This window comes from Urocampus carinirostris, chromosome 3 (genome assembly GCF_059441175.1).
Source record: "Urocampus carinirostris isolate Australia breed hairy pipefish chromosome 3, RoL_Ucar_1.0, whole genome shotgun sequence".
Taxonomy (NCBI): domain Eukaryota; kingdom Metazoa; phylum Chordata; class Actinopteri; order Syngnathiformes; family Syngnathidae; genus Urocampus; species Urocampus carinirostris.
In genome coordinates, this window is record NC_142351.1 from 54,139,933 (window position 1) to 54,167,217 (window position 27,285).

Sequence of the window (27,285 nt, forward strand, 5' to 3'; positions counted from 1 at the left end):
TATTTTTCTCTTCCTTTGTTGCTCTTTGTCTCTTTCTCTCTCTGTGTCTTTTAACCTCTTTTGCTCTAACTTCCTTTTTTCCTTTTCTCTACCTCTCTTCATAACCTTTGCGCTTTCTTTTCTCTTTTCTCTGCTTCTGTCTTTCTATTTCTCTTTGGAATTCTTTCTTCCTCTCCCTTTCTCCCCCCCCCCTCTCTCACAACTTTTTGTCTTTTGTTTCTTAGGCTCTCTCCCACTCTCTCTTTTTCTTTCTCTGTCCCGCCCTCTCTCCTTTTCCTTCCCTCTTTCTCTTATTTCATTATCTCTTTTTCTTTCTCTTTAATCTACTAGTCCGGCCCCCGACAGAATGTTTGTTCTATCGTGTGGCCCCCGAGTTCAAATGAGTTTGACACCCTTGTCTTAAACAATTATAACTTTACATTATCGAATGAAGGTAAGGAATCATTGATTTAAAATTATAATAACTGTCTGGTTTTGATCTTAGGAAGCATTACTAACAAGCTTTTTCAAATCAGAGAACAGAAACTACAGACTGTGATTATGTCCGTGAAAGTAAGACCAACAGTTTGTGATCACTTCCCTTAAAACCACAAGACATTCTTTAGTGAGTCAAATCAAAGTTCAGACTTGTGAATATCTCAAGTTGTTTTAACGGGTGTAGACTTGAACATTGTCCTCTCTTATCTACGCCAGTGATAATCTCATGACAAACTCGTCATTTGATTTGAGTTGCCACGATGAAGAGCGGTGGCAGCCTGCGGGTGAGGCTTCCCGCTTTTGTTTTGTCTGCGGAGGTGACCATGCTGGGCCTCTTTGCTGCTTTCGTCACTTATGATGAGGACGTCGACGCCAAGTTTCAAAACAACCGGACCAAAGCCTCGGACAACGCCCTCTATCAGAATTACCCTTTTTTTGCTGACATCCAGGTGATGATTTTTGTGGGCTTCGGGTGCCTACTGGCGTTTTTCCGCCTATACGGCTTCGGGGGGATGGTTTTCAATTTCTTAGTGGCCAGCTTTTCCGTGCAGTGGGCTATCCTGGTGCAGGGCTACTTTCAGTTCAGCCGCCAGGGAAAGATCCGACTGAGTGTGATCAACTTGATCAACGCCGAGTTCGCCTGCGCCGTGGTGCTCATTTCTTTTGGTGCCGTGTTGGGCAAGACCAGCCCGCTCCAGCTGTTGGTTATGGCCCTCCTGGAGGTGCCGGTGTTTGCGAGCACGTAATGGGCTGTGCTAAAGTACCTGCGGATAAACGATGCCGGGGGCTCTATTTTGATTCACCTCTTTGCTTGCTATTTCGGCTTGGGAGTCACGTTCGCCCTGTACAGACCCGGCCTAAACAGAGGCCACGCCAAGGAGACCACCACCTATCAGTCGGACATCCTGTCGTTAATGGGGACCTTGTTCCTGTGGGTGTTTTGGCCTTCCTTCAACTCAGCGCTAACCCTGAAAGGTGACGACCAACACAGGGCCGTCCTGCACACATTCATTGGCCTCTGCGCCTCCACCACCACCGCCTTCGCCCTTTCGGCGATGCTCAACAAAAACGGCAAACTCAGCATGGCCGACATCCAGAACGTGACCTTGGCTGGGGGTGTGACAGTGGGGGCGTCGGTGGACATGATGATTTCACCAGCAGCAGCGTACGCCCTGGGGGTGGTGGGCTGCACGGCATGCATGCTGGGCTATAAGTACCTGAGTCCGGTTTTGGTGCAACACTTCAGGATTCAGGATCAATGCGGGATTCATAACGTGCACGGCCTGACGGGACTCGTATCTTGCACTGCCGGAATTTGCGCCATCCTGACAGCCAGCGAGGATGTCTACGGGCCCAGTTTGTACGAGACTTTTAGGCACAGAGCCCCTAAAGAAAGAGATCCTGAGTTGCTCCGGTTGCAAGGGCTAATTCCTGGTCTGCAGCCAGGTCTTAGTCGGAGCGCCCGGGAACAGGCTCTCTTCCAGCTTGCAGCAATCTTCTCCACTGTTGCGGCTGCTGCTGTCGGTGGGCTGCTCACGGGCCTGGTCTTGAAAATTCCATACTTTGCGGCACCTTCTGATGATTTATGTTATGATGACAGTTTGTTTTTTGAGGTGCCCCAGGACAGTTACTTACCACTGAAAGTGAATAAAGCCACAGATAAAGAAGAAAGTGTTGCCTGACAGTATATAATAATGAAAATGAATTTGTATTTTGAATCTGTATGTTGTGGTGTAATGTCTGGGTGTTTCTAAATCTATTGTCCGATAAAATGTTATATAAAATCACGCATCTGCTTTAATTTTTGTATTTCTCTTTAGTGTTTGTTGTTAATATGTTTGTCAACTGCTCTCGAACTCACTGATGAGCTCACGCCATTGAACAGAGACATTAGTGACATCTAGTGGACAATAGAAGTTGCATGCATCCTTCGTGTAAACCAGGAGTGAGGAACAAGTTTGACACAAAGAGTCAAGTCAAGTCAAGTCATTTTTATTTGTATAGCCCTTAATCACAATAAGTCTCTAAGGGCTTCACAGATTAGTACACTATGTTACACAGACTATTTTTCAGCCGACAAGAAGAGTAGATTATTATTCATATGCAATGGAGTAGAAGTGAGTTTTAAGTTTAGATTTAAACATTTCCACTGAGGTTGCAGATCGGATCTCAGGGGGAAGAATTTTTTAACCGTGAGAGTCAAAGAGGCACACCACGCACTGACCTGCCATGACAGACAGACACACACAGACACACACAATTAAAAACATATTATTTCCCATAACACACTCCTCTCCTTTTAATACAACAAGTATCGTTCTTGTGTTGATTTCAAGGAAAGTGTCCAGCCTCAACACACAAAAAAACTAAACATGATACAAGGCAAAGGGCCACAGTATATAGAAAATATGTGAGGCAAAGAGCGGCATTCTTATTGGCCAAGCGGCTCTAGAGCCACATGTTCGCCACCCCTGGTGTAAACTATAAACCGGGGGTCCCCGACCTTTTTCAAGCCGAGAGCTACTTTTTGGAACTAAATATTGCAAAGGGCACCAAGTTCTATATTCCTAAAATAACAACTTGTTGTTACTGTGTTGTTACTATGTTATTACCAGGTTAAATATTAGACGTAGGGTTAAAGGCACAGTCCCCCATATGAAATAGATAGTAATGGTTACTACTATCAGGGGAAGTATCCTGACCTGACTCAGATACAGCACCTTGAATATCTGGACGCTGTTGTTTTTCAGAGGTGTTTTTCAGAGCAGCTTGTGTGTGTTAGTACTGATACCAGATCCTAAATCAATGGGGGAAAACTCTTTCTAAATTTAGATAAGGCCTGTTTTGTTTACATTCACATCGTACAATACGCATTGCATCACTTTTGGCTATTATATTTTATTGAAAAAAGAACTTTGTGGCGATTCACACTTTATGTCCTTTTCTTTTGTGACATATTTAAGGCTCAAAGGCTCTTTGTAAGGCAAAGGACTTTCCATTTTGTATATTTTGGTATCTAAATTCAAATTATTCTTGTTTGTTTAAATGAATGAGAAATAGGTGTATAAAAAGATAAAATTGTTCCTTCAAAACATAAATAAAGATTTTTTATTTTTATTTTTCAAAATAAGGTATAAGTACATAAATACATAAATAAACAAATTGATGCAGAAAGAAAATATGAATTTACTTTTTTTGTATACATTAGTACAGTTCACAGATCTTTTAGCCATCAGGGTCGTCCCGGCACCATGGAGGAGGCAACTCTGGGCAGCTTTTTCCACTGTTGACGGTTCCTGGACTGTTTTTGGCTCATGGCAAAATTGGCAGCAGTCCATGCCTTGCCCAGTCAGCCTCTCCTCCCACCCCCTTGGACTGTGCCATGGTCAACGATCCTGGTGAGTCCTGATGATCTTGTGACTTGACCATACCACTGCAGTTTTCATCTGCGCACATGGAGCTGATGCCTGGAAGTCAGCAAAACAAAGGATAGTGATGTTGTGTCCTCAAAACTGACTGTACCTTCATGTTGCTCTCGTGCTTCGGACATGATCCTCTCTAGGAAGATGTTGAAAGAAGTTGAAGACACAATGCAGCCTTGTCTCACACAGACTGACATAAGTATATGCCTTCATATTTTTGCAGGGTTCAGTGCACACACAATTAAAAACATATTATTTCCCATAACACACTCCTCTCCTTTTAATACAACAAGTATCGTTCTTGTGTTGATTTCAAGGAAAGTGTCCAGCCTCAACACACAAAAAAACTAAACATGATACAAGGCAAAGGGCCACAGACAACAGTTAACATTTTTATTTAAACACCACTATCTATCTGTCTACCCTGGTCATATCCCTCAAGAGGGGTGACCGACAGCAAGACAAACACATACAAAAACAAAGAAAATGAAAAAAGGGAAAAAGTAGCAAAAAACACACACAGAAATGTTTGGACCATGGCCAACCCGAATACCCAAACATCCAACAAAGTTAAGCACCTTGGCACCCAAGTTGGTCATGCTTTCGTCCCCCCAGATGAAATGGGACACAAGAAAGCGGCCATGTCACTCGGGTCGGGGTGACACAACACACTCTTCTCTTCAACAGCAGGTACCAATAGCTTTCACTGGTTTACCCCTGCCACATCATACAGGCGCCTTGCCCATCCCTTAGAACACGTCTAAACATCCCACTATCCTTTTACAACACCTCTATACTCATTCCTATCACCAACAAGAGCTCTATCTTCCACTATATTTAGACCTCTTTCCTGCAGTGCACTCATAATACCATCCATCCACGTCGATCACGGCCTTCTTCTTGGTCTCCTTCGATTTACTTCTGCTCTGTAGATCCTCTTCAACATTCGCTCCCCATCCATCCTTTCTACTTGTCCAAACCAGACGAGTACTCTCTTATCCACACGCTTGCTCAGTTCCACTACTACTCCAGTTTTGCACCTCACAATTTCATTTTCTCAATCTATCCAATCTTGTCACTCCTAAAATACTTTCTAAAATAATTTCCTTTTCTTTTCAGAATCAGTAATGCAGCAAGATTATTTTTTGAATATAGCTTGACAGTATAAAAAGTTATTTGTAAAAAAAAAGTGTTTGTAAAGAACAGAACATACTTTTCTTTGTTAAACAAATGCTTGAGCCCTTAAACAGGGTTTGTTCTTTGGTTTCAAAGTATAATAGAGCAACTAGTGGGTTGGGACACAAAAGTGGGTCCTGAACCCATTTTCAGGAGATGCGGATCGTTGCCGTAGCAAAATAATGCTAAAAAAATAAAAAAAACAACTGAAGATCATCTATCTATATACCCTGGTCTCATCCACACGCCTGCTCAGTTCCAGTTGTCTCTCACAATCTCATTTCTCAATCTATCCAATTTTTTCACTCCTAACATACTCAAACACTTCATCTAAAAAAAAGTTAATTTCCTTCTTAAATCTGCATTCAGGCTCCAAGTCTCTGCACCATACAACACAGTCGGTACAATCACACTTTCATACAGTCCTCTCTTTACATCCATACTCATACTCTTGTTACTCATCACTCTCCTCAAAGCAACCAAAACCTTGCTTCATTGATTCACTCTGTGCAATACCTCACACTCCATTCTACCAACTGCAGCCACACCACAACCCAAGTACTGTACCTAAAGCTTTCAACTTCTTCCACACATGTACATGCAACCTTATTTCTAACGCCATGCCCACTCCATCATGTGAACACTTTAGACAGAAACATGCGACTAGCGGTCCTAAACCTAGACTTTGAAAAAGCCTTTGATCGAGTCTCGCACCAATACCTCTTCAGGGTATTGCAAAAATGTGGTTTTCCCCAAAAATACATCAATTGGGTAGGACTGCTATACCGAGACATCTACAGCAAATTCATGATTAACGGGAATTTATCGGAAGCAATCGAGATCAACTGCGGTGTACGTCAAGGTTGCCCTATGTCTCCCCTTCTCTATGTTCTTTGCATTGAACCTTTGGCACAAATGTTAAGAAAAGATAGATTTGTCGAAGGCATCAATATCCCAGGAAGTGGGGGACAAATTACCAAGTGTGTTTTGTACATGGATGATTTTAATATTTTGTGTACTGACCGCGCATCTGTTGAAAGAGCCCTTGACTTGACTGACCTGTTTGGGAGGGCGTCTGGGTCAAGGCTAAATAGAGAAAAATCACAAGTGAAGTTTTATGGAATGTGGAAAGAGACAGAAAAGGCAGGACTCCCGCTGACGGTGTTAAAGACAGACCAGAAAATCCTAGGGATAAAATTCAATGCGGATGGAGGAGGCGAGACCAACTGGGATGACGTGACAAGGAAAGTTAAGCAAAAACTTGTTTTTTGGTCACTAAGAAAACTGACAATAGAGGGGAAGGTCCTAATCATCAAAGCGATCATCCTCCCAATGCTTTTGTCAATCAGTTTAATTTTTATGCCTAAAAGAAACGTGCTGTTACAAATGGACCGAGCCATCTTTCGCTTTGTCTGGGGCTCAAAGTGGGAAAGGATAAAAAGAGATACAATGAAAAAGAAAAAGGAAAAAGGGGGGAAAGGAGTGCCTGACCTCCAGCTTTTCCTGGGAAGCAAATATGTCTCTCTCCACTTCCAAAACGCTGTGGGCCCACCCAACAACCCGAAAAGTCAAGCAATGACCCGTTTTTGGATGGGCTCATATTTGCGGAAGCTAAAGCTTGTACCAGACAATCGTTTGATTCCAGTTTCGTTTAACTTGCCACCAACACATCTCTTTATTCGGGATTTTTTGAAGAAGTTTGATTTGGAAACACAAGAATGTCACACTTTACAAAACCACAGGGCCCTTATTGCTATTTTGCAAGAGCGAGCTACAGTAAGCCCTGTGCGGGGGCTTGCGTTTGGCGAATCCACAACGGTTTGGAGCAACGTCAATCATCCTGCCCTCCCAAACAGACTACGAGACTTGTCATGGATGGTGGCTCATGAAGTTCTCCCAGTCAGAGCTGTAATGCACCACCGAGGAATGTCAGCGACTTCGACGTGCCCTCGACCTGGCTGTGGCGCCCAGGAGTCGGTGAGGCACCTTTTTTGTGAGTGCAGCGCTGCCAAGGTCTTGTGGACAATGGCCGAACAACTAGGAAAGTTCCCGGACTTGCCAGCAGGAGATGTCCCTGATGCACAGTACGTGCTTTACGGGGTGAGTCGGTCGAGGAGGCATCGGAACGACTTTGCCAGGGACTGGCTCACTCTCGCCGCCATCAAGGACGCCATCTGGACCTCCAGAAACCTGCTGGTATGGAGGTGCAGGCAGATCCCCCCCGTGGCTGTGCTCCAAATGGCTGCAGATACCATACAATCTGCGAGCGGCGGGCCTAGGACGCAGCCATAAAGAAGACTCGTCTGTACCCACCCGGAGGGGGGAGCCGGAGCTACACTGTGGGAGTCCCGGCAGCAACGGCCTGGGTTGTGGAACCCAGAAGGGAGAGGACCCACGCAGAAGGGAAAGGACCCACACAGAAGACTGGAAGAATGCTGCTTGGGAGGGTGGGATGGCAGAGCTATGCCCTTGCACAATAGTATTGCCTTTTACACGCTGGTTAACTACTGTTAAAAGAAAATAACTCTGAAATTGTTTAATTGATGTTGGAAATGTCAGGAAAAAATGTTAAAACGTCATATCGTCACGTCATATTGTCAAATATAAAAAATTGTGAATATGCTTGATGGCTGTGTTTTGCTGCTGTTGGTGTCAGTGGATTTGTTCAGACCGAGGACAATCGACTTTGGCCTGGACGGATCTATTGACACTAACAAAGATGTTATATAATGAAATTGTGAATATGTTTGATTTTCGAGAAGGTTTGTTCAAACCTCACTTTGTGTTTGCTGTTAAAAACGTAATATTGGAATATAATATTGTGAATGTGCTTAATTTCTGTTGAGATTGTCATGATTGTTTTCTGTTTTTAGTGTCAATAAATTTGTTCAAACCAAAAAACTTCATCACCTTCCTCTTACCATCATTCACACATAACTTACGCCTATCACACACTCTTCCAAACTCCATTACAAACGTTCTCAATGTTTCTTCAGAATCAGCCACAAGCGCTGTGTCATCTGCAAACAACAACTGACTTACCTTGCCACACCGTTCCACTGTTAACAGTGTTAACGATGTGGCAACAGCCATGGTGACATCACACACCCCTGTCTCACACCAGTCAACACATGGAACCACTCACTTGTCTCACTCCCTACTCTTACACATGCTCTGCTGTTCACATAAAAACTCTTCAACAACTTCCAACAACTTGCCACCCACTCCATATATAACCATCACCTGCCAAATCACCTCTCTAACAACTCTGTCATACGCCTTTTCCAAGTCCATGAAAGCCAAATAAACATCCTTACCTTTTGCAAAATGTTTCTCACACACCTGTCATACTGCAAACACCTGATGCGCACATCCTCTTCCTTTCCTGAAACCACTCCACTCCTCCATCATCACCTCATCCATTCTTCCTCTCACTCTCTTGATCAAGACTCTTTAATACATCTCATAGACAACAAATCTACAATGGCACCACACATGCACTACACCAATCAACAGGAACCACACCACTTAAAAAACATTCATTCAACAAGCGTACTAACCAGTCAATCATAGCCATGCCACTTTTTTTCAAGCATTCAGCAGTAAAACTATCCAATCCAGGCGCCTTCCCCCCTTTCATTTCTTTCACTGCCTCTTGCACCTCCCATGTTTCCACAGGCTTCACATTTAATGACCCAACACAGGCATTCTCCCCATACCACCGATCGCCTCGACTCTCACTTCTCTCCCATCCTCCACATATAGCAACTCCTCAGAATACTCTGCCCATCTCGTCCTGACTGCACTACCGCTAACCAGCAATCTACCCTCTTTATCTTTCACTTTCTCTTCCTTTCCCGACTCGCTCTTTCTTACTCTTTTCACTTCTTTCCAGAACAATTTTGGGAAGTCTTGACTTGAAAAGCGCTATATAAATGCAGATAATTTCATTTCAATTTCCTTCCCTAAAAGTTCACTCCTATCTTTCGACACCATTCATCATTTACTTTCATTTTCGCTGCTTCCACTATCGCTTTTACCAACCTTTACAATGTATTTCCAATCACCAACTCATTTTCCACACATAAATCAATCAATTTCTTCCCACTCTATTTACTCCTGGAACTCCATATCTACCAATCAAATTTTCAACATTCCATCAACCACTCTAGCATTCAGGTCACGTAGTATTACCACTTTCCACCCATCTTTCGCACTTGCCACATATTAGGACAAATCCTTCCAGAACTCATCTCTCTCCTCAGCGCTTCTTTCTGAACCAGGTCCATATGCACTTATAAACATCCATACTTCTACACCCCACTTCAACCTCACCCACATCAATCTGGAAGATATCTCTTTCCACTCCACCAGTTTTTCCTTTGCTTTCTCACTCACAAGCACAGCCACTCCTTCTCTAGCATGTCCTCCCGTAACTCCAGACCTTCTACCATACATACCTTCAAGGTGTAATTCACCTTTTCCTTTCATCTTTGTTTCACTCAAGGCTAACATGCAACCTTCCTATTAGTCATCATCCTTCAGAACTCCTCTTTCTTCCAATCAGTAGCTTTACTTCCACATCCTCTAACATTTAGGGACCCTATAACTAGGGTTTGCGAGACCTTTCGGTCTCTCGCCCCCGTTATTTGCCTTGATGTCTCTTAGGGAGTAGAGAAAGAGAGGAGAGAATCCCCAGTCCCTCCACTTTAGTCGCCTCTTACGACACGCAGCAGACCACGGTGGGAGGATTCCCACACCGCCCAGGGGGAGAGTGCCCCTCGCCACAGGACTTTGTGGGGTGCAGCATTTTAAAACTTAAGGCTGCAATCAGGACTTGAAGCCAGTAGATGGCAGCAAGATAACATATAATGTGAGGGCATTTTTTTAGACACGCTCGAGTGTTCATCTTTTTGAAGATTTGTTGCGCCCCGAACAGGCCTGTTAAAGTCAGATAGGTGCTATGAAAAATAGACCACAAGGGCTCTTTGATCTCAGTTTTCCATTGTTGTCACGTGCTTGATAGCGAAAATATTTTACTTTCAACTTTTTAACAACGCCTCAAATTGCGCAGTTACAATATATATGATACATTTTGTTGTGAGATATTGAGTTGCTCACATGAATGAGGTTTACTATTAAAACAAGTTCAAAAATTAAGTAGCTTGGACGTTCACTGTAGAAAGAATACATGCAAATAGAATTAAGTAGAATGATACATTTTCTTATTCAAATTATTAATTCATTTTCTGCATTAAATTATTGTTGGTAATATACTGATTAAAGTCATAACCACAAACCTGTCTTTTTTCATTTTCTCCTCTTATACTTCCTTTTTTCTTAACTTCTACAACATAATCATTCCTAATACAATGCATCAAGGCAAGTGAGCCGTTTGAGAGCCGGCTCTCTTCAGTGGGTTGAGCCAAAAAAGCCAGTTCTCTAAAAAGAGACGGACTTCCTTTCATTACTCAACTCGAACTCGTTGACTTGATTGATTTGCCGTTTCGTGATAGTCGGTGTATACTGGATGGTACCCATACTTGACAAATTTGTGTTTTTCTGCACAGATTTTCGTGTACATCGTACACGTCTTAAAATGCATAATAAACGTACTTAGTACGGCAAAAACTTACAAGTTGACAGGTTTGATCCCGTGACCCGTGCCACCGTTTTCAATAACACTTCATAGAAAATGACCTCCTTCTGTTTCATGTCGTGTCGTTTACATCCGCGAGATGGCAAACACATTCTCCCCTCGATTGGAGCAGGAACAAAAAAAAGCGACGAAGAAGAACACGCTATTGACCGAAGGCCAAGGCTTCTCGTGTTTCTTTCTTGCCATTTCGGCCTAAACAGAAAAAAAGAGTTTTGCTTGAATACTTGATTACCACCTTTTTGTTGTGGAATCTGCTGAACGGGAAGAATACAGAAGATTTTCCTCAGTGAGATACCAACAGTTTATGTTCCGACTTTTCTGCACAATTGCAAACGGTAACGTCATTGTCTGTTAAGTAAGCTAATTGCTAGCTGCCCGTCTTATTAGCGTTTTGAAGCTGTAGCATCACGATCATGATTTGAAAAACATTTACATTAAGTGAATTAAACATTTTTTTATCCCAATAGGCCATTTGTGCATAATTATTTGCTATGTTGTCTTAATGTATTCGTTGTCATTCGCTACGACAGGCCCCATCTTGAAGTTAGCAATAGCATGTAGCCGCGACCGCCATTTAGCCTCTCGCTATTCTGTTGCACGAGTTCATGGTCGCAAAATACCTTTTGTTTGTTTGAATGACTGAAATCGGCGTTTAACTTAAAGATTTGAGTGGATTTTTTTTCAAATGTTAACGTGGTTACGTTCTCTAGATGAACTGTGGGTATTTTACTCAAATAATTGTATGTATAACTGTGTCTCAAGTTTTGGAATGTAAATATTTGTGGGTTTTGGTCCGAAATATTTTTTCCCTAAGAAATAAATAATTGTTCTGTTCTGGCCCATATGAACTGTTCCCCTTTTAATTGAAACCTGTCTCCAGCTATATAGTCATAAACGTGTATATGTAGTTTCTTCTGCGCAGCCATCCCCACCCCAAAGAGACGGTGAAAAATATGCATTGTTTCCCATAAGGGGATAATGGTAAAAGCATTTATCTGTTCTTGCCGTATGAAAAGTCATTTTTTTCCATTAATTTGCGTATTCAGCAATTTAGTCACAAAAAGGTAGATGTAGTTTCTTCCTTAGGTCTATCCACCACCCCAAACAAGCACAGGGTCTATGAACAAGCGGTCTTATGTACAGAACAATAAGTACAGTATTTGTATCCTTTATGTCAAGTTATTTTGGAATTCTGTTGCTAAATGTTACTGCACTATTCTTCTTTGCACTCGAAATTTAGGCCAGTCTCCTTGCACTACCTTGTGAAGATGTTTTGCCTGTTAATACTGACACTTATTTATTGTTTTTCCCTCTTGAGTGCTATGCTATGTCCCGCCCCATTGTAAACAATGTATATGATTTTATCACTTGCAAACAAAATTGTAATAACAGTATTATGTAAAATTCTCAAAAAAACTAAGATGCCTCAATACAAACACGTATTTGTCCAATTGATACCTCTGAAGTGATGTGTGATGGCATCTTTGTTTTACCCTTCTTAATGTATATTCGATAGCATTTTCATCCAAAATAGTGGCTTCAAAATACTTGCTGAGGAACAAATTCACCGGCCTTTAAGTATTTGGTAAACTTCATTACGCAATTATTGGCAGCCTGAGGCACTTGTTCGTCCTGTGGCGGCGCTGGGATCATTCCACAATGTTTTATCCTGCTCTCTGTCGAAGTCCAGGATGATTACAATAACACTCTTTCTTCACAGCTCTGTCCGTTCTCCTTTTGGTCTTGTGTGCGCACGTCTCAACTCTTACTGACATAAGTAACCTATACGCAGGGATCAGAATTTTCCGCGGATCCGCGGATTTCCGCTGTTTTTGAACCCCAAAGGCATTCCGACTTTTTCACTTTTTCTCTTGCGTAGCAAACAAATTCAAAATCCGACTGTCTCACTCTTTCCTTTATTGCTCTGGCGCACCCTGGCGGCCGTTAGAAAAATTGGCCGCATTGATGCTCAAGCTGCAGGGACTGAACTGCATTTGAACTTGCCCTGCTTTATTCCTGGACCCTGGCTATTTCAGCTGAAAATGAAAATCTCCATTCTGATCCCTGTATACGGAGACCAATACTTCCATATTAAAGACACCAGTTCCTCTGCTTAAACTTTTCAAACCAGCTACAATTCATCACGTTCAACATACCCCTTGTTGTTTGTATCTACATTTTTCTTTATTAGATCATCAGAAGTAGCTAAGGTACTTTGGATGAGTAAAATCCTGTGAGGCACGCACTCTGCTGCCTGAAAGCAAAGGTAAATTTTGCTCAAAGTCCAAGATGTTGGAAAGCCAAGGCACCACTGTAAATGTGGCACAATATGAAATGCGTGTGGAAACCAGTAACTGAACCCACTCTTATTCCAGGATCGTCATGGCTGATGATTTTGATGTTGAGGCCTTGCTGGAGGCGCCATACCGAAAGGTGGGTTGAGAGAAAATTCAGCCTATGATCTGATCTACAGTTGACTCATTCCTAATGGCAATTGTATAACAGTGACAAAAGTTTATGTGAATCTTGTGTTGTGTGTGTGTGTCTGTGTGAGAGTGAGTAAAACACTATCAGAATATAAATAAATCCACATCTATCTCTCTTTATAGACTTCCCTAATGATATCTCACCTCTACTCCCATGAATTCATCTTTGATTCCACTGTGAACTGTGAAAAAAAGGAAGGTAGTTATTGTGCATATACCGATGTACTGTGGTTCACCGTAGGATTAAAAGATTCGACGTAAAACACCCAAGCCCTATTCGGTATCAACAAGGTGAATACCAATAAGTTATAGCCAATTTTTTTCCCGTCAGCACAGCAAAGTTGGCATATTAATATATGTAACTTGGGGGGCATAGGAAAGCAGGCTACGGGCGTACTCTACCTTGAAAATAGAAAGAAGCTAATGTATTTTCACCCAGTCATCCTCTCACTACAAAAATAGACAGCTATTTGGATTTTGCATACAAACATAAATACTAAGTCTTTGACTTTTTCAACTTGCGTGTTTCGGCATCTTGATTTTGCATGCTACACAGCACCAGCTACATGTATCGCATTACTTTTTATTAAGTGACTTGCCATACATTAGACACAACTATAATTGCACATTATATTTCATGGAAGGATTTTCTTTTTTGGGCATTATTACTAAGAAGTGTGAATCCCTGTTTGCTTCAGGGCAAGATGTGTGACAGAGGTGGCATCGAGCTCTTACAGTCCAAGAACCAAAATGGGTGAAGATCACTGGACTGACACCAACAGCAAAGGATCTCTTTTAACAGCCTCGCATTGTGCGTGGTCACATGATTTAGGCACAAATAGTGACTTTGGTACGACTAATATTAAGGGGGCTCTTTGAGATGGGCTGCCAATTGCCAGAGCTTCCCTAACCCTGCTAAAAGTTGTAGTACTTTTCAGCCAAGTTAATAAACAAATGGGCCAACTATGGGTGGGGAAGGAAAACCTTTCCAGTCACAACCAGTTATTTTGTAGTAGTTGTATTATTTTTAAAATTTCTGCAATTTTTTGTCTTGTCCCAACCCCTCCCCCTTACCATGACCATATTGCGTCTACGACCTCATGATGTTCTTCTATCAACCTTGCTTAGGATGAGGTCAAGTCATCTCATGCAAATGGACACGATGGCCACAATAAGAAGTATGTGTTTCATTTTCTTCATTTTGGGATTTACTTAAACTCTGCACATCAAATAAATGTTTTCTGTTGAATTGCACTCAGGAAGAGGCGAAGCAAAAGCAGGAGCCCTGGCTCCAAGAAAAGGAAAAGCCGAAGTCGAAGCAAAGACAGAAAAAAATCCAAAAAGAGGAGCCGGAGCCGGGAAAGGAAGGAGAGCCGCAGCAAGGAGCACCACCGCAGCCGTTCTCGGAGCAGGGAGCGTGCAGGACGCTACAAAGTCCGAAAGAGCCCAATGTGAGTTACCACAGGTTGTGTGTGTGTGTGTGTGTGTGTGTGTGTGCGCATATATATATATATATATATATATATATATATATATATACATTATACACACACAATCACAGATTTGCATGAAAAAAAGTTGTTAAAGTGGCAACTGAGTCTTTTTGAACACAGATCTGGTAAACTTCACACACACTACCTTTGAAAAGCTTGGGGTCTTCAAATAATTTTCTGTTTCCAATTAAAAAGGTGCTTTTATTTATGAAATGAAGGGGTCAATGTCTGTTCTTTTGCCCATATTTATTTCTTCCTTTTGTTGGCCAGTCTCAAATATCGCTTTTCCTTTTGAAGGCCAGCATTTCAGTCTTCACTTCACTGTAGATGTTGAAACTGGTGTTTCTCGGGTACTATCAAGCCTAGCTTGTAGTTGAGGGCATGTAAAGTGTGTAATTTTCAAACTAGACACTAATATACTTGTTTTCGAGCCACTTCTCTTTCTACTATGGTTTGAGCCCGTCAGAGATGTTCTCTGAAGAAAGAAGTACACATCTTTGGAGGAGATTGTCAGTTTCTTGGCAGTCTCCCACATGCATTTTTTTTAGAACATGTCAAGTTTTTCATGTAGAGTATTCAATGTTTGGTCAGAATTCCGTTTTGCAATGTCAAAACAGGTTAAGTGTTTTAAGTCAATCACATAGATATGTTATCTGACTGATGCTGGTGGAATGAGAGGTTGGGGGCGTTAGTTTGCATTTGCGCATCAAAGGTTGCTGTGACAACTCCACCACAGGAGATCGGAACTGTGAGCTAGTACATGTCTCACCTTGCAAGTGCAGTCTGAAATTGGCCAGACAGAAGGCAAGAAAGGCTTATCATAACAAGAACCTGGTCGGTACTGATCAAGTCTTAGCTCAACGAGCGGGCAGAGAATCTTGCCAAGTCAGCAGCCAAGCTTGATCAAGCTAACGGCCAAACCGGTGAGACAAAGCCAGCGACTTCAGAGATGCCTTAACCCACCAGCAGTCAACCTCTGCCTCAACACCCTGCATTCTGTGGTCCTCCTTCCAGGTCTACCATGATTCCTCGTTGCTCTACTCCCAAATACATAAAGACTGGGCTGTCACTGTTATTTAAGCAGAACTTGGCCGAACATCTAATTTCTTGGTATTGTTATTGGTGTGACGTAAAACGGGGAACCGTATCAAAATACAATAACGTAATAATCAAGCCAATGTTGTTGTCTATCCAAATTGTGCCAGTTTAAGTTCTCAACTTTTAGTTGTCTGTGTTTTATTTTCTTTTCTATTTTTGTTCTGTTCAAGCTTCTTCAGTAGATTAGGGAACGAAAAGTAAATTAATCCAAGAAAGTATGTGTCTTGAATAAAGTATATTGAACTATCAAAAATGATTAAAAAAAATTACCGAAAGTGTGTAGCCACCCTTCAGAATAACAAAGTTTTACATCCGTTTTCCTGACATAATGATCCAAAAACGTTCGCGGTGCTCCAAAAAGGCGAGACGAGTTTTGAAAAGAATAAACTCGGCTCTTTAATTCAATTGGTTAAAAAATTGTTTGTTAGAATAATTTATTTACCTCCTATATTGGTTACACTCAGGAATGTTCCTTTTCTGGCCATTCAAAAGTTTATTCAAACCCACAACTATGATGCTCCAGATACTCAACTACCGTAAATTCCGGACTATAGAGCTCACTTGATTATAAGCCGCACCCACCACTTTTTAGGTGATTTGCCACTTTTGTACTTACACAAGCTGCACCCATGTATTAGCCGCGTGCGCCCAAAACTCGTGACACAATCACAAATTTAACCCAGACCAGGCCATAACTACATAGATAGTACACAATCCTAGAATCACAGTCGGCATCGTGAATGGAAAATGATACCCGTAATTAACGTATGATGCAGACTTGTAAAGTCCGGGTCCCGTTGAAAGTAATCCAAGGAAACAAAATGTATATTTCCAAAGTTAAGGGTGGGAAAAATATATATCCACTATTGTCGGATGCGACAACAGACTGATCTACCGGTAACTCAGCTTTACCCCACTTCCCATCAGCCCGCCTTTGCTCCTCCCCTTCTTTGATTCGTCCGTAGAACACATAACAGAATAAATCTCTAAAATAAATACATTACAAAAATATACAGTTGCAAATACATATTATAAATGGTTACACACATTTACGAAGAAAAACGGTACACCAAGAGAGTTTTCAAAGCTTTAATAATAATAATATAACTTTCATCCCAAACCGTGTCTTTGAAAGGTACCAACACGCTAATTAGGATCACGCGTTTGCAATGTATCAAACGTGCCTGTTAAAAAAAAAGCATTCAGTAATTGTGACATGACACTAACAGAGTGTTATATAATGAAATTGTGAATATGCTTGATTGCTAATAAGATTTTCGAGAAGGGTTGTTCAAACCTCACTTTGTGTTTGCTGTTAAAAACGTCATATTGGAATATAATATTGTGAATGTGCTTAATTGCTGTTGAGATTGTCATGATTGTTTTCTGTTATTAGTGTCAATAAATTTGTTCAAACCAAAAAAAAAAAATCATGGAAGATCGTCCTCAACTTCCTCCTCATAACTATCTCCATCAAGGGCGTCTTCCTCATTATCGGAACGTACTTTAACTTTACAGACAATGTATGCTTAAACTTAGGGGTTGCAGTTTTTCTTGGCGCACATATTCTACTGGTCATAATCTTACCTTTTATACTCAAACGCCGCTGGTGGCCGTTAGAAAAATTCCACAAAATGACCGCTTCACTGAATAAGCCGCAGGGCTGAACATTTGGGGGAAAAGTAGCGGCTTATAGTCCGGAATTTACGGTAGCTCAAAGGAAGCTCAGTTTTATAGTTTCTCTAACCAGTTAAACCGTTTTTAAGCAGTTAGCTCTCTAACACATTATACTACTAGAACACTAAAGTAATAGTTGCTGGAAATGGGCCTCTATACAATATTGCATAAAAAACCTAAATTTGCTGCTAAAATAGTCATTTATCACATTACCAATGTATGGAGTGCATTTCTGATTAGTTGTAGGTTCTCTTCAGAGAATAAACTGCTTTTCCTTTAAGAGTAATGACGTTTCTAAGCAACCCCAAAATTTTGAAAGGTAGTTTTTGTAAAAGAAAGGAACCGCTGGCAAAGTTTGCTATCACAATTTAAAAAAAAAAAATACTTAACAAAACTAAATTATATTCCTTTCAGACGGAAACGCTCCAAAAGCCGTAGTCCAATCGTCAAGAAAGAAAAGGAAAAGAGTCCAGTCAGGTACAAAGTTGTTACCTATTCTTGATCATGTGTGGTTATGTTTTAACGATGCAACTTTTTGTCCTCTGCTGCATCCAGGCAACCAATTGACAATCTAACGCCAGAAGAGCGCGATGCCCGCACAGTTTTCTGCATGCAGCTTGCTGCGAGAATCAGAGCTCGAGACTTGGAGGATTTCTTTTCTGCAGTCGGAAGAGTAATTACAACGGGGATGTCCCACACAGGGAAAAACATTTATATATGGGGTTAATTGACCCATTTTCTTGGCCACGTAGGTAAGAGACGTGAGAATGATATCGGACCGGAATTCCCGGAGATCAAAGGGGATCGCCTACATTGAATTTGTGGAGTCATCTTCAGTGCCCCTGGCAATTGGACTGACGGGCCAGCGGCTTTTGGGAGTGCCTATCATTGTCCAGGCGTCTCAGGTAGGCCAGGACAACCATCTTTGCCTCAAAAGTAGGGGCTGCAACCAACAACTGTTTTGAAAGTCCACTAGTCACCGACTTGAGAGATTAGTCGAATAATCAGACAAAGTCAATTTACGTAAGCAGCAAATGATATTAAAGACAAGAAAAACGGGTACAATGTAAAACACATCTTTTACTGAACATACTCCAGATTTGTACAACAAATAAAATGCCCTATCTGAAACGAATTAGGCACAGTGCTCAGTCAGTAGAGATACAAACCCATAAATAAACTTCTGTCTCTTTTTTTAGAGATAGGCAAATGGATAATACATTAAAATCAAGTAAACATTTTTTAATCACTGTAAACTAGGAACTGCCTCATTAGCAGCAGGTGAACAGTAATATAACAAATATGTACATTCAGTGGTCAAATGCAAAGTCTTTGATATACTTGTCAATTTGACCCAATTGCTCCCCTTATTAGTGATTGCAATTACCCTTATGAGTGATGATGAACTATTTTTTAATTGTATTTTTTCCCATACAAAAATTGTTATGCAGCATGCACAGTTAAAATGATGAAGAAACATATAAAACAGGAAGAAAATTTATAAGAATGCTTTAACATAATAAATTAACAGTTCTCGACATGAAACACCTTTAACAACTGACGTTTGTTGTTTCAGAAATGGAGATTTGTTCTTCTGAATGCATGCATTAACTTTTGAAATCAAATGTGTATGTCTGGCATAGCGCTCAAGCTATCTTCTATAGCAAAAAATATGCGTAGAAAATGTACAATGCATGTTATCCAAACCATATTGCTTTGAATTTTACTACTGAGGCGAGTCAGACTCTGTTCTGATCAACTGTCTGACTGTTCTCTTTAACCGTTAATGTGTCTCTGTGATACCGCCATGATACGCAAGGTCTGCTTTACAAACTTTACAAGTAGTGTTTATTCACCATATCCAGGCTCGAATGCTCCCAAAGCTAAGAAGTTCTTGTACACATATTTGATGTCGATGCCATATTTTCTGTATGTTACCACTCGAGACGAAGATGTTATTGCTCACGAGCAACTCTCAGCAAAGATTAAAATCATGTAAGATGACTCACTCTGTTGGGACGTGTCTGGTGACAATAGTAGGCTATGGACTCATTGTTGACTATTTACACTGTCGGTTCTATTATTGATCAATGCAGCCCTACTCAAAATGTATCGCAGACATTGCTCATGTCTACAAACACTTGTTTGTAGGCCGAGAAAAATCGAGCTGCCGCAGCCGCCAGCAATCTTCAAAAAGGCAGCGCAGGTCCCATGCGGCTCTATGTGGGTTCGCTACACTTCAACATTACGGAGGAAATGTTGCGAGGGATATTTGAACCTTTTGGCAAGGTGAGAAAAGAATGCCACCTTTTTAGTTGAGTTTTGCATGAAGCACTGATACCTGTTAATTATTTTTGGTTGTAGATTGAAGGAATACAACTTATGATGGATAGCGAAACGGGACGTTCTAAAGGATATGGATTTATATCAGTAAGTACATGACTATAAACATTTGCCTTCCCTGTGATAGGTTCAATGCAGATGTCACATTAGAGCAACATTATTTATTCTTCACCTTCAAGTTTGCAGATGCAGAGTGTGCCAAAAAGGCCCTGGAGCAACTGAACGGCTTTGAGCTAGCCGGCCGGCCGATGAAGGTCGGCAACGTCACAGAGCGCTCGGATGCGTCCATGGCGAGCTCATTTCTGGACAACGACGAGCTAGAACGAACAGGAATAGATCTCGGCACCACTGGACGACTGCAGCTCATGGCGAGGCTCGCTGAAGGTACGAACAACTTTATTTGGATTAAGACCTTACACCAGTGGTGTCAAGTAATTTGAGCTCAAGAGCCATATAATGGAATAAGCACATTCACACATTTCTTCCCTCGTGATTAGCGGCAGCTGGCAGTTTGTATGGCATTGTCCTATAAAGCGCCATCGCCTTTTACCGGTCGCGTCTAAGATAACAGGTTAACGCTACAGCCGAACAGAGCACCAGGATAACACATCAATTATGGGCTATGTAAAAAAATGGGGGTTGTGTTTCTCTGTTGTAAATTGTAATGAGAAACTGAATATGTAAGCTACATATTACCATAGTTTTACCCAAAACTTATATGGGGAGAGATTTGTCTTCAAAATATTTCCACACGTATTGTTCAGAGCAACAAATATATTTACAATTTATTCAAGATCTAAAAAGTCATGTCTTGACAGATGTACACACAAGATTGAAAGCCACATATGAAAATCAGTTCTATATATGTGGATCTGCAAAATACATTATTCACACCGGATTTCTTTGAAATGTACAGGAGACATTGAAAAGATTGCTTTGAACGTCCTAAAAAGTGCTTAATTTTCGCTATGAAAAAGGTGTACGAACCCTGTAAAGTAGAGCACATAAAAGGCGCGCAGTCTCCGTAGCTTTTTCCAATACTGTATTTAACACATAGACAGGGAGCACGGCACGATGGGGCGCAAGTGCCCTTTGCTGCGGCCACCTTGCCAAGACACAATTGTGCAAGTGAGCATATTTAATCCTATGGCAGTTTTCTTGTGGTTTATTTGAATAATTATGATAGAATAAAACAAATGTTCTAAAAAGCAATGCAACAATTAGCACAACAGGGTCTGAAAAGTATTTTACCTTTGTGCATTGCTCAATCTACTGCACGTTTTCCACCATCTTCCACTTGCGAACCACCAATTAATCTTCAATTCTCGCACCTAATTGGTGAGCTATACTGGCTTAAGTTATTGGTTCTTATTCCAGGCTGATGTTGGTGTTTCTGGGATAAGTACATTTTAAAATTGTCATCATACATTGGAATCCCAAGAGTTGGCAGTTTCCAATGATATGTGCCATGAGGTATTTCAGCGACTGGTGACATCGTAAAACCCGTCTTTGCTTCTTAACAGTTAGATGGCCAAACAGCAGAATGTTGAGGGGAGTTACAATACCTTATATAGGGCACTCTAAGACCAACCAATGTTTCTCAAAGACAATACAGGTACTGTATGTAGCTGGCGTTTCAAACCTAATTGCACTGAGGGCCAAAATTCAAACCACGCTTTTCACTTAGGGATTTTGCTTTGGTGAAAAACATCTCCTGGATATTCATATTATTCAACTTTCTGTATCTTCTGCTTTAAAAATAGGTTTTTCAGCTCTCCTGATGTTTTGTCTCGTAGTGCCGTTTTACATTGTATTCCTTAATTATGGCCACATTAGCTGCACACAGAAGACGCATGGGTTTACCAACAATATTTGTAAACATATATTCGGCCTCCGATCTGTTTTCAAAGGCAGTTTACAGAATCAACTTTTTTCCTGGTCATTGTGAAGGTTCACCATCCGCGTAATACACAGCAACAGAAACGTCACCCTGTTTTTCTCTGTTTAGTCTTCCCTAACATCGTGTTAAACGCTCGTCCCGGACATCCCGTCTCCGCTTCCTTACACTGAAAACTCTCTCTTAATGCACCTCCCAGTCTTGGCTGACGTGGTTTTTGTCAGTAGATAGTTTTAAAAGTGGCTGTGCTCGTCAGGCCACGGCTAACTCGATGGAGCAGGAATATCTTTGGGGTGTCTAGTGGCAGCAGAAGCGCTGCATTGTGGGATCTGTAGTATGAGAGTTATCAGCGTTTCATAGATGTATATAGGATGATTTCACGGGCCGTGACACCTATGGTATGTAGCATTGTTTATTGTAACTATGAATTTCCCATATTGTGCACCGGATTGATCATAAGCTACTCTTTCAGGTTACTGGTTATTTTGGGCGTTTTAGGTGCGCCTAGTCTGAAAAATAAGGTACTGTAAATGGATGTGGACCTTACACCAACCTATTTTAAGGGCGGAAGTGGTGCGTTCCCGGCAGGGGTGGCGAGCACCCCGGTCCCTGTCACTTTTATTTGGCTATTTTAAGGGCGGAATTGGTGCGTTCCCGGCAGGGGTGGCGGGCACCCCGGTCCCTGTCACTTTTCCTGTGGCTGCGTTGCGGCATAGCCGCGCCGCAGCGGGTCCACCTCGAGCCTTTCCGCGCAAGCTGTACCACCGTCGCGCTCAGGGTATCCCCTACGTTAGGCAGCCATTACTTTGTTTCCCAGGCCCAAGTAGAGAGCACGCCACACCCCCGGTCACAAATTCACCAAGCGCATTTCGGCAAGAGCCGCAGCGGGTCCACCTCGAGCCTTTCCGCGCAAGCTGTACCGCCGTCGCGCTCAGGGTATCCCCTATACCTAAGACTTATAACATTGGTAAAAATGGCGGCGCCCTCTGTTGGCTGCGGCTGCATCGGCTCGCTACAACGGGTCAGGTGTATCGACATTTCGTTCTGTGTACATTGTTACAAAGAATGACAATACAAAGGAAATTATTATTATTATTATTATTATTGATCCTGTTATGGGACTGACCTTGCAGGAACCGGTCTAAAGATCCCCCCAGCAGCTCAGCAAGCGCTTCAGATGAGTAGTTCGGTCCCTTACGGAAACATGACTACACCAACAGGTTAGCCAAAACAAGCGTTTGCCTCTGTTCTGTTGCTCGATTGCTCACTTCATGTTCAATTGTTTCAGCTCCTCCACCAAGCCAAGCTTTAAACCTTCCGTCTCAACCACTGGCCACTCATTGCCTTCAGCTATCCAACCTTTTCAACCCACAAGCGTAAGTCCAGTGTTAAAATGTTTGCAAATGTTTGCATTACTCACTGCACATATTTATATTTGTAGGGAAAACGATCCCAGCTGGGCCATCGAGATCCAAGATGATGTCATTGAGGAGTGTAACAAACATGGAGGAGTTGTTCACATTTACGTCGACAAAAACTCTGCTCAGGTGAGAACATTTCTCAATTTAGAGAGACTGTCAGCCCTCAAACGGCTGTCTCAAACTCGCACTGGAGCTAGGTTGAGGGTCAGGTTGGGCCAAATCGCGTTTTTAACAATAACGTTCTGATCCCAAATGTTCCACTCTTCTTAAATATTGATTTATTTATTTATGTAATTCCCTCAACACACAAATATTTAAAAATGAAAAAAATATAAAGAATAAACCTAAAAACTTCTCAATCGCAGTAATAAATTAATCCGTTCAAGGGTTGGTGTGTATTATTCAGTACCTCTTAGTGGTCAAAAAGATGACTCTATTTTAAAAAGTAATCCTATTGATTGAAATTTTTAGGTCATGTTTATTTGTATAGCGTTTAATCACAAGAAGTCTCAAAGGACCATCCCATGATCTAAAACCTACATGAGGACAAGGAGAACACAAAACCACAGCATGAGCAAAATGAAGAACCTTGAGGGAACCACAAAGGAGGTATTCCCCCTTCTAAGATGACCAGGCTGCAATGGATGTTGCAATGCACAGACATCGTCAACATCAAACATGGGTCATTCATAGGCTCCAGTGGTCAGCAACCTTTTCGGCGTGGAGTACCACTTTCAAATTTCCTTGTAAATCAGGCATTTAACCTGCCAAAATCTGACTCCCTTGCTTAAATGGACCCTGTTTGAGATATAGACTTGTGACTTCTAGGGTAACCTTCTGTGACAAAAATATGTCCGCGCAGTGATTTTGAAGAGTTTCAGACGTCTCTCATAATATTACTATTATTATTAATAATAATAATATTAGTAATAAAACAAACTACATTTTTCGAACACCTATTCGGTGACACATAACAAAGTGGAGGTATTCCTCTGTAATTGGATCCCAAAGCCAAAAGAACATAATAGGCTTAAGTGTGTCTTACTTTGCAAACAGTATAGGCAGGTTAGTCTGATTTTGAATGAAAAAAAAATAAATAAAAACTATTTGTTTACACCGTGGGATCCAATGCAACCAGGGTATTATTCAGGATAAAAATAAATTACATATTGCGATTATAGTACATCAAATAAAGGCTATTTGTGTACAATTAGTTGTGATCGTGGATATCATAGTGTACATTGATTCGTCTCCGGTGTTGGTCACTTTTGCATCCGCGTTAACAGACGCATTTTGTAGAATACGATCGCGCTTTATTTTAATAAACGCGTTATATAGACTACGATCACTTAATTGTTTTAATTAGTTTGCTTTATTGTTTTAATAAACCTTTTCAGACTCGTCCTTGAATTCATGTTCATGTTTTGTCTCGTAATGACGTTTAACACTTTGACGTGCGAGGTACAACGCTCTCGAGGCAAAATGCACAAACAGTACGGTCATTTTTTGCACAAAGCCCCAGTCACCTGTCCAGGCTGGCTGAAAAGAATGAGATTTTTTCGGAGCTGTCGTGATTCGTTCATTTATCGCGCGCCGGTGTTTCTGTGGAATGTTTAAAACACAGATCTCTCCTGCGAGGCACCGCGCAGACACACGCTCACCGTAAAGCCGCTAAACACAGCGCGCAATGAAAATTTCTAAATTTCAAGTAAAAATATGCATTTTATAAAAAAAAAATCATTATTACTTTGCCGTGCACTCGCGTGCCACTGCTGGCACGCGTGTCGTAGGTTGTCGACCCTTGCTCTAGAATATAACCCCCAACAAAAATGTCATGAATGGAGAACAAAGTCTAAAATGAATTCAAATGTCAGTATTGCCAGTAACGGCTTTAATGAGTTACCTTGGTTGCAGGGTAACGTGTATGTGAAGTGTCCTTCCATTCCTGCAGCAATGGCTTCGGTCAATGCTCTCCACGGGCGCTGGTTCGCAGGTACAAATTGAAGCATTTTGTATTTTAATCTTGCTATAAAACAAAGTGTTCCGAATCAATATTCTCCATTTGTCCTTTAGGGAAAATGATCAAGGCGGCTTACGTTCCTTTGCCGACATACCACAACCTTTTCCCGGACTCTGTGACGGCAAAGCAGCTTCTTATGCCGACCCGTCGATAGTGAGGCACGCTCGCGAGCGCCAGTGTAAATATACATTTCCTTGCAGCCGTTCAAATGTTTGCTGGAAGGCCTCGCTCAAATCGGTGGACTCGAGTGAACGTGGGTCGTTTTGAGTCTGCTTAACAACTTTGTGCTGCTTTCGTTTTTCTCATTTGTTTCCGTGTACATGTCTTGAAATAAAATTAGGATGACACAAATGTTGGGTTTTGGGAACCAAAATTGTATCCATGTCCACAATAATGCTTTGTAACTTTTTACAGCTACAGATTCATTTTTAGTATGAAGGCTCTCAATAAAGTATTTGAAGTTAGCTGATTTCAAGTTGCAATTCCTTAGAGAATCATTAGCCACACACTCATTTTTGACTGATTTACCATTATCTGATGATAAACACGCACGCCATATTATCACCACTTTAGGGCGCACCGTGTTAGAAGGCGCAGTGTCTGTTGCTAGTTCTATCCCTGTCTTAAACACTACACAGGAAGCAGTGCATGGTAGGGCCTGGGTGTCCTCTCCTGTGGCCATAATACTACAACACAGATAAGTATACAAGTGTGTGTATATAAAATAATAGCGGGAGCAAAGCTGAGTTTAGTTGTGGTTTATTTAAGTATTGTTAACAAAAAATGTTGGGGTACGTTTTTCAACTTTCTTTGCGAACCATCGTTTCATTAATCCTCGATTCTCGCAGCTGCTTGGTTTCCATCTTATGTTCTTCCGCGTAGCATAGAAATCACACCACGGCTGGGAAAACACTAAAAGTGTTCAATGAAGGGAAAGCGAGGTTTTGGATTGAATCATTATTTGAGGGACAACTCTGTTCAGCCTCTGGTAACATTACTTTTCAAAATGCCAGATACACTACAGTAGTAGCATCCATGAGTACTTACGCAGAAAATAGACTCATCGTGTGCGACATTGTACTCTTCTGCGATAGCGGGACACTTGTGGCGTTCAAACAGGCAAACGCATTCAAGTTGCATTTAGTTGGAAATTGTGATCGCTCAAAAACATGGATTTCACCCAAAAATGTTATAAGAATATGACTCAGCCAATGCTCAAACCTGTGACCTCCCAGTCACCGGCCGGGCGCCCAACCCTAAGGCCACTGAGCTGGTCTACGCTTGACGCTTCACATGACACTGCACAAATTCAAGTAAACCTGAGACTACTATATGCGCCTTTATAAGTATGTTACTACTTGCTCCACGAATTGCATTATTAGGGTGTTTATGAACCCACCATACCTTTCTACACTTCAGTTTTGTCAATTTCAGGACCATTTTTATCTATTTTAATACAGTTAACATATAGCTATTTCACATTCTCTACTGGCCAATCTAGGCAAAGTCGTTCCATTTTACATTGTGGTGCATCGTTTGAGGTGTCCGAAAGGTGAAATTACAATATTTTCTTAAGGATGTATTAACAATGTGAAACTGAATTCAAATAGCCTTTGTTCTTGGCTTTTCTTTTTAGGGGAAGGTGTATGATATTTAGTGTCAAGTCATGTTTATTTGTATAGCCCTTAATCACAGGAAGTCTGAAAGGGCTGCACATACCACAGGTTATTGCAAACTACATACTACTATGACACCATTCCCTCATCTAAAACCTACATGAGGGCAAATAATACACATTATCAACTTAAAATATAGGTTATTCATATGCCATAGAAGAGAAATGTGTTTTAAGCTGATTTAAACATTTCCACTGAGGTTGCAGATCGAATCTGAGGGGGAAGAGCATCCCACAGCATCGGGGCCCGGATGGAGAACGCTCTCGAACATTCTCGGGATCACGAGTAGACCAGCGTTTTTAGAGCAAAGGCTCTGGAACGAATCTGAAAGATATGAGGGAGCAAGTCCATGCATGGTTTTGTATGTTACCAACAGAACCTTAAAATCACATTTTAAGCTCACAGGGAGCTTTCTTGTCTTAGTTAAAAGCCTCGCTGCA

At 41.5% G+C, this 27,285-nt stretch overlaps 2 protein-coding genes across 2 annotated transcripts; both read left to right on the forward strand.

Annotated features, from left to right (window-relative positions):
• The first annotated feature begins 668 nt into the window (after nucleotides 1–668).
• Nucleotides 669–2,159, forward strand: rh50 (Rh50-like protein). The gene is given in 1 exon segment (XM_088332499.1): nucleotides 669–2,159. A coding segment is annotated over 1 exon segment (1,422 nt). The 5' UTR covers nucleotides 669–737.
• An 8,671-nt stretch (nucleotides 2,160–10,830) lies between these two features.
• Nucleotides 10,831–25,638, forward strand: rbm39b (RNA binding motif protein 39b). The gene is made up of 15 exons (XM_088332500.1): nucleotides 10,831–11,069; nucleotides 13,110–13,167; nucleotides 14,349–14,398; nucleotides 14,480–14,671; nucleotides 17,903–17,965; nucleotides 18,044–18,161; nucleotides 18,241–18,393; nucleotides 19,640–19,777; nucleotides 19,853–19,918; nucleotides 20,011–20,215; nucleotides 22,862–22,948; nucleotides 23,017–23,104; nucleotides 23,170–23,275; nucleotides 25,064–25,142; nucleotides 25,223–25,638. The coding sequence occupies exons 2-15, from the start codon at nucleotides 13,117–13,119 to the stop codon at nucleotides 25,321–25,323; spliced, it is 1,497 nt and encodes a 498-aa protein (XP_088188626.1). The 5' UTR covers nucleotides 10,831–11,069; nucleotides 13,110–13,116; the 3' UTR covers nucleotides 25,324–25,638.
• Nucleotides 25,639–27,285: the final 1,647 nt, after the last annotated feature.

What these genes read in the sequence shown, in the direction of transcription:
- rbm39b (XM_088332500.1), top strand. Translation starts at nt 13,117, where the DNA reads ATGGCTGATGATTTTGATGTTGAGGCCTTGCTGGAGGCGCCATACCGA. An exon ending in TCTTTTCTGCAGTCGGAAGA is followed by an intron (nt 18,162 to 18,240) that starts GTAATTACAACG and finishes TTGGCCACGTAG; the next exon opens with GTAAGAGACGTGAGAATGAT. An exon ending in TCGACAAAAACTCTGCTCAG is followed by an intron (nt 23,276 to 25,063) that starts GTGAGAACATTT and finishes CCTTGGTTGCAG; the next exon opens with GGTAACGTGTATGTGAAGTG.